Raw genomic sequence first — 7,643 nt, 5'->3', positions numbered from 1 at the left:
GAACCAGTAGAACCAGTAGAACCAGTAGAGCCACTGGAACCAGTAGAACCAGTAGAACCAGTAGAGCCAGTGGAACCAGACTCTGTTCCTCAAATATCGAACATGAAAACACTAATAAATTCTTCTTCTTCTTCTTCTGTGGTTTTTTCCAGTATGGGAACTCAGGAGGTCCACTCGTCAACCTGGTGAGTAACAGAACCTGGATCTGAACCAGATCTGATGTGGTCTGGATCTGAACCGGATCTGAGTCCATGATGTGTTTAATGTGTGACTGTGTTTCTGAAACAACGTTTCAGTTTCCTCTGTCTCCGTTTCCTCCTTTTCCTTTGTTTCAGTTTCAGTTTCCTCTGTGTTTCTGAAACTGGCGTATGTTTCGTTTCGTGCTGTTGTAACGTCCCCCCTGAGGACGCTGAAGCTGAGCTCATATTTGGCTGAAGCTTCTGCAGCTGAATCTGATTAAACCTCCCATTTTAACAGCCTGTTTGTGAGGCGTTTGAGGCCCGCTGGGACGTTCTAACTGCGGTGTGTGTTTGTTACAGGACGGTGAAGTGATCGGCATCAACACTCTGAAGGTCACGGCGGGAATCTCCTTCGCCATCCCGTCAGACAAGATCCGACAGTTTCTGGCCGAGTCTCACGACCGACAGGCCAAAGGTGGAACCACAGTCCTGGGTTTTACAGACTCTAGGAACGGGCTGTAAACGCATCGCATGAATAAAAGACCTCATTGTATCAGAATTAAAAACATGAAACTGTGACGACTGAAGATGTCAGATAAGGATGGAAACAGATTAGATTTATTTATTATTTTATCTTTAATATTATTTATTACTCTTATTATTATTTTAGTTTTTCACAGGTTTCTTAAAGTCATCACATAAATGTTTTCCTGTCGTTCTGCAGGTAAAACGACACCAAAGAAGAAATACATCGGCGTCAGGATGATGAGTCTGACACCGACGTGAGTCTGAGTTCAGGGTTTGATTTCATTTGTATCAGGACTCCAGTTCATGTTCTGCTTCTGTGGCTTCATCATCTTTTATTCCTGTGCATTAATCAGTGACATGTGAAGGTTGAAAAAAATCTAATAATAGATAATCCACTTTTCATGTTGTATTTTGAAAAAAAAAAAATCAAGTTTTGTGTTTTTTGCGTCAAAAAATGTAGTGACATGATGATCAAAATAAAACATTTAAAGGGTTAAAAATGTAAAATGAATGAGTAGGGATGAGGTTGATTTCCCAAAAAAATTAAATTACGTTAGAAAAATAAATCAATATAAAATGTTTAACAGCTTCAATTCTAGGTGTGCATTGTAGACTAGTATTTCAGAACATTTGATCCAAATAATAATAATAATAATAATAATACATTTTAACCAGTGTTGGTGTTAATCACTGACATATGTGAGGATGAAAAAATAAAAAAATTACTGATGCAATTTTTATGTAGAATATTGAAAAAAATAAATAAAAATGTGTGTTTTTTTTGCATCAAAAAATGTAGTGACATCATGATCAAAATAAAACATTTAAAGGGTTAAAAAAATGCAAAATGAATGAGTAGGTATGACACTGATTTCCAAAAATAAATTAAATTACGTTAGAAAAATAAATCAAAATAAAATATTTAATAGCTTCAGTTACAGATGTGCATTTTTGGTACAGCTGGTGACAGGTGCAAGTATTTGAGAACATTTGATCCTAAAACAAACAAACAAAAATAATAATAATAATAATGCATATTAACCAGTGTTGGTGTTAATTATTGACATGTGCCAGGATGAAAAAATAAAAAAAGTAGCAAATACAATTTTTTGTAGAATATTGAAATACATAAATAAAAATGTGTGTTTTTTGCATCAAAAAATGTAGTGACATCATCATCAAAATAAAACATTTAAAGGGTTAAAAAAAAAAGTAAAATGAATGGATAAGGATAGCTGATTTACAAAAATAAATTAAATTACATGAGAAAAATAACTCAACCTAAAATATTTAATAGCTTCAGTTATATATGTGCATTTTAGGCTAATATTTCAGAACATTTGACCCCCAAAAAATAATGACACATGTTAACCAGTGTTGGTGTTAATTATGGACATGTGCCAGGATGAAAAAATAAAAAATAACTAATGCAATTTTTATGTAGAATATTGAAAAAATAAATAAAAATGTGTATTTTTTGCATAAAAAAATCTGGTTTGTTTCCATTACAAACATGGCATTTAAAGGGTTAAAAACAGGGATGCACCGACACCAGTATCAGGTATGGGTGCATCCCTGTTTAAAAACAGGACGGTTACTGAGTACAAAAAAACCTAAAACTGTCTGAAAGTGTATGTGTTGTGTGTGTTTGACACTGGTTGTGTATGTGTTGTGTGTGTTTGACACTGGTTGTGTATGTGTTGTGTGTGTTTGACACTGGTTGTGTATGTGTTGTGTGTGTTTGACACTGGTTGTGTATGTGTTGTGTGTGTTTGACACTGGTTGTGTATGTGTTGTGTGTGTTTGACACTGGTTTGTATGTGTTGTGTGTTTTTGACACTGGTTGTGTATGTGTTGTGTGTGTTTGACACTGGTTGTGTATGTGTTGTGTGTGTTTGACACTGGTTGTGTATGTTGTGTGTTTTTGACACTGGTTGTGTATGTGTTGTGTGTGTTTGACACTGGTTTGTATGTGTTGTGTGTGTTTGACACTGGTTGTGTATATGTTGTGTGTTTTTGACACTGGTTGTGTATGTGTTGTGTGTGTTTGACACTGGTTGTGTATGTGTTGTGTGTTTTTGACACTGGTTTGTATGTGTTGTGTGTGTTTGACACTGGTTGTGTATATGTTGTGTGTGTTTGACACTGGTTGTGTATGTGTTGTGTGTGTTTGACACTGGTTTGTATGTGTTGTGTGTTTTTGACACTGGTTGTGTATGTGTTGTGTGTGTTTGACACTGGTTGTGTATATGTTGTGTGTGTTTGACACTGGTTGTGTATATGTTGTGTGTGTTTGACACTGGTTGTGTATGTGTTGTGTGTGTTTGACACTGGTTTGTATGTGTTGTGTGTTTTGACACTGGTTGTGTATGTGTTGTGTGTTTTTGACACTGGTTGTGTATGTGTTGTGTGTTTTTGACACTGGTTGTGTATGTGTTGTGTGTGTTGACACTGGTTGTGTATGTGTTGTGTGTTTTTGACATGGTTTGTATGTGTTGTGTGTGTTTGACACTGGTGTTGTATGTGTTGTGTGTTTTTGACACTGGTTGTGTATGTGTTGTGTGTTTTTGACAATGGTTGTGTAGTGTTGTTGTGTGTTGACCTGGTTGTGTATGTGTTGGTGTTTTTGACACTGGTTGTGTAGTGTTGTGTGCTGTTTGACACTGGTTGTGTATGTGTTGTGTGTGTTTGACACTGGTTGTGTATGTGTTGTGTGTTTTGACACTGGTTGTGTATGTGTGTGTGTGTTTGTTGACACTGGTTTGTATGTGTTGTGTGTGTTGACACTGGTTGTGTATGTGTTGTGTGTGTTTTGACACTGGTTGTGTATGTGTGTGTGTGTTTGACACTGGTTGTGTATGTGTTGTGTGTGTTTGACACTGGTTGTGTATGTGTTGTGTGTGTTTTGACATGGTTGTGTATGTGTTGTGTGTGTTTGACACTGGTTGTGTATGTGTTGTGTGTGTTTGACACTGGTTGTGTATGTGTTGTGTGTTTTTGACACTGGTTGTGTATGTGTTGTGTGTTTTTGACACTGGTTGTGTATGTGTTGTGTGTGTTTGACACTGGTTGTGTATGTGTTGTGTGTTTTTGACGCTGCTTTGTTGCGTGTGCTCAGTTTGGCGAAGGAGCTGAAGGAGCGCCAGTCGGATTTCCCAGACGTCACCTCTGGAGCGTACGTCATCGAGGTCATGAGTCGAACTCCGGCCGAGGCGTGAGTTAGCCCCGCCCACCTCCTCACACACATTTCCTGGGTCTGACTGGGTTTGGTTCTGGAGTTCTGGACGTGGGACGCACTGGACTTTAACGTCTGCGCCAAGTTCTAGGTCCAATCCCGTTTCATCCCTTGGCCCCGCCCCCTTAGCCCTACCCCTCCGTTTTGTGCGGACACGTAAAGGGGTTGTGTTGTCCCGATTCTCGATTAGTCGGAGGGGAGGGGCTAAGGGGGAGGGGCTGTTTGACCCTCCAAACGGAGTTTTTTCTGGACCACACTGCAAACACAGGGGTCTGAGAAATTACCCATAATTCAGTTCCACTCATGGGTCAGATGGAGGTAAACACAGTGAAACAGAGCAGCAGTGAGCAAAGAAACACCCAAACTGAAACGCAAACAGCTGAAGCATGTGATCGACCCTTTGATGCCGTTTCAATGTGTCATAGATCGCATTTTCGCTGTCATCGTCTCCACCGTCGTCTTCATCATCTTCATCGTCGTCTTCGTCGGTGTCTTCATCGTCTTCATCGTCTCCACCGTCGTCTTCATCGTCTTCATCGTCGTCTTCATCGTCGTCTTCATCGTCGTCTTCGTCGTCTTCATCGTCGTCTTCGTCGTCTTCATCGTCTTCATCGTCGTCTTCGTCGTCTTCATCGTCGTCTTCATCGTCGTCTTCATCGTCGTCTTCATCGTCGTCTTCATCGTCTTCATCGTCGTCTTCGTCGGTGTCTTCGTCGGTGTCTTCGTCGGTGTCTTCGTCGGTGTCTTCGTCGTCTTCGTCGGTGTCTTCGTCGGTGTCTTCGTCGGTGTCTTCGTCGTCTTCGTCGGTGTCTTCGTCGGTGTCTTCGTCGGTGTCTTCATCATCTTCGTCGGTGTCTTCGTCAGTGTCTTCAGTGTAGTTGTCTGCAGCGTTTTCCTCATCTTCGTCTTCATTAGTTATTTCTTCTCTGACTACACGACTGGTTGGATTCATTTCTAATTTGATCTGTTTCTTCGTTGGGACAAAGTTCGTTCACAGTTTTGAAAAATTTAGATTTTTGAATTTTCTGTGACTTCTTCAAATCTTCTCCCTGGTCCTTTCCTTCTCCTGGTCCATCTGTTGATGGTTTAGAACAGGGGTGTCCAACTCAGGTCCTGGAGGGCCGGTATCCTGCATGTTTCAGATGTTTCCCTCTTCCACCACACCTGACGGTCGTTCTCAGGCTTCTGCAGCGCTGGAGGATAGGCTTAGCATTGGAATCAGGTGTGCTGGAAGAGGGAAACATCTGAAACATGCAGGATACCGGCCCTCCAGGACCTGAGTTGGACACCCCTGGTTTAGAACATGTCAGTGGTTCCAGATCTCAGTCCAGTTCCTATTGGTCACTGATAGAAGTCAGATATGGACTGTGATTGGATGAGCTGAGTTCTCCTCCAGTGAAAGTCCCGCCCACTTCTGCTGTTAGATTGATCTGCATCCAGAACCAGGACTGGAACACAGAACAGAACCAGGACTGGAACACAGAACAGAACCAGGACTGGAACACAGAACAGAACCTGACATAGAACGCATTCAGCTGGTTCTGATCCACGTAGAACAGACGCAGAAACCCTGGGACTGTTTTTATTTTTAATTGTTCATTGTATTCTTGTTCTATTTTTCTCTATTGTGCAGGTTTTTTCTGTTTTCTTTTGTGTTTTTTGTGTTATTTTATTCGTCGTTAATGTTTTTTTTATTTATTTATTTTTATTTATTTTATTTTATTTTTTATTTTAATTGTAATTTTTTTAAACATTTTTTAAATTTTTAAATTTTTTTTTTTAATAAATAAATAAATAAAATTCGTCATTAATGCTAATCCTTCCTTCTACTTCCTGTTTGGATCCAGCGCTGGTCTTCAGGAGAGTGATGTCATCATCAGCATCAACGGCGAGCAAATCACATCAGCCAGCGACGTCAGCGCCGCCATAAAGCGTGACGAAACTCTGCGAACGGTGGTGAGGAGAGGCAACGAGGACGTCATCCTGACCATCGTCCCCGAGGAGATCGACCCTTGACCTCCACCTCCACCTAGTCCCGCCCCCAGCCGGCTCCTTTGCACCAATCACGAACACTTTGACGAACCCAAATGCCAATGGGACGTCTGCGTGTCAGGAGTCTGGGTTCAAGAACTTGTAATTATTAGCGCTACTACTGCTAGTCTTTGCATTATACCGCCGTCACTGCGACTGGGTCGTCTGTCGCGTCCTAACCCTCCTTTCCTGTCTGTCATCACATGGTTTTTATTTACTAACCAAACCCTTTCCTGTCTTTGTTTCTGGAGTATTTTGATCGTATTTTTTGTCTCTGTGTGTATTTTTAAAAGGGAAGACCGTTATTTTTAAAAGCGTTGTCGGATCCTGGAACATGATCAGATAAATTTGCGGCTCCTTCATTTAATTTTCCTCAATATTTGGAAAATTAAACGATGAAATAAACAAGGATACGTCAGAATATTTACCATCAGGTCAAAGGTTTCAGTTTAAACGTCTCTGGTTTGCAGGTTCATATGTTTTGGTGCGAGTTTTGCTTCAACATCAGAACATTGTCGTCTTATTTACGTCTGAAGAACTTTTAATAAAAGTTTGACAGAAACATTGTTTGTGTTGTGAGGTTTCCGCTGCTGCGTTTGTTCAGGGGTTCGTATTAAACCGAGTGAACGCTGACTTATATGTTAGTTTTATGTTTGTGTCGGAGTCTGTTCACTGGGAAAATCTGAATCTGTCCAAGTGTATTTGTGTCATTTCTGTTCCAAACATCTGATCCCACTGAAAATCAGACAGAATCACCTCCAGAGGAACTGAACACTGACACAGAACTGATTTACAGACAACAGATCTGAAAACCTGCTTTACACTCATCTGAACAACAGCATGTACACTGGCTCCACTGGAAGATTTTTGCTTAATTCAAGATTTTGTTTTGCTCAATTTAAGATTTTTTTTTTTTTTTTGCTTAATTCAAAAATTCTTTTCACTTAATTCAAGAAATTTTTTTGCGTAAATCAAGAATTTTTTTTTGCTTAATTCAAGAATTTTTTTGCTTAAATCAAGAATTTTTTTTCGTTTAATTCAAGATTTTTTTTTGATTAATTCAAGATTTTTTTGCATAATTTAAGACATTTTTGTGCATAATTCAGTTTTTTTTTTGCTTAATTCAATTTTTTTTGCTTAATTCAAGAATTTATTTTGCTTAATTCAAGAATTGTTTTTGCTTAATTCAAGATTTTTTCATGTAATTCAAGATTTTTTTTTGTGCATAATTTAGCTTTTTTTTTTGCTTAATTCAATTTTTTTTTTGCTTAATTCAATATTTTTTTTTGCTTAACTCAAGAATTTTTTTTGGCTTAATTCAAGATTTTTTTTTGCTTAATTCAAGATTTTTTTCGTGTAATTCAAGAATTTTTTTTTTTTGTGCATATTTCAGTTTTTTTTTGCTTAATTCATTTTTTTGCTTAATTCAATATTTTTCTACTTAATTCAAGAATGTTTTTTTTTGCTTAATTCAAGATTTTTTTCACTTAATTCAAGATTTCATTTTTCTTAATTCAAGGTTTTTTTTGCTTAATTCAAGATTTTTTTTTTGTTGTTGCTTAATTCAAGATTTTTTTTTTTTACTTAATTCAAGCAATGCAATATTCTAAAAGTGATGCTCTAATGTTCTAAAATATGTGTGTTTTTCCTCGTATTTTTTATATATATTT

The 7,643-nt window shown here is 38.3% G+C and overlaps 1 protein-coding gene across 1 annotated transcript in view; it reads left to right on the top strand.

Annotated features, from left to right (window-relative positions):
• The window catches only part of LOC115439561 (serine protease HTRA1B-like), a 25,158-nt gene extending 18,618 nt beyond the window's left edge, over positions 1-6,540 (top strand). Inside the window, exons 6-10 of the mRNA XM_030163426.1 lie at positions 153-185; positions 540-654; positions 904-961; positions 3,826-3,921; positions 5,790-6,540. Of these exons, the coding sequence (XP_030019286.1) occupies positions 153-185; positions 540-654; positions 904-961; positions 3,826-3,921; positions 5,790-5,958 (471 nt within the window). The 3' untranslated portion in view covers positions 5,959-6,540. The remainder of the gene's footprint in view (positions 1-152; positions 186-539; positions 655-903; positions 962-3,825; positions 3,922-5,789) is intronic.
• The last annotated feature ends 1,103 nt before the right edge of the window (positions 6,541-7,643 follow it).

The sequence above is a fragment of the Sphaeramia orbicularis genome, chromosome 19 (genome assembly GCF_902148855.1).
Source record: "Sphaeramia orbicularis chromosome 19, fSphaOr1.1, whole genome shotgun sequence".
In the NCBI taxonomy this organism is placed as follows: Eukaryota; Metazoa; Chordata; class Actinopteri; order Kurtiformes; family Apogonidae; genus Sphaeramia; species Sphaeramia orbicularis.
The sequence above is the reverse complement of the archived record's forward strand: the minus strand, read 5'-3'. Positions and strand labels throughout refer to the sequence as shown.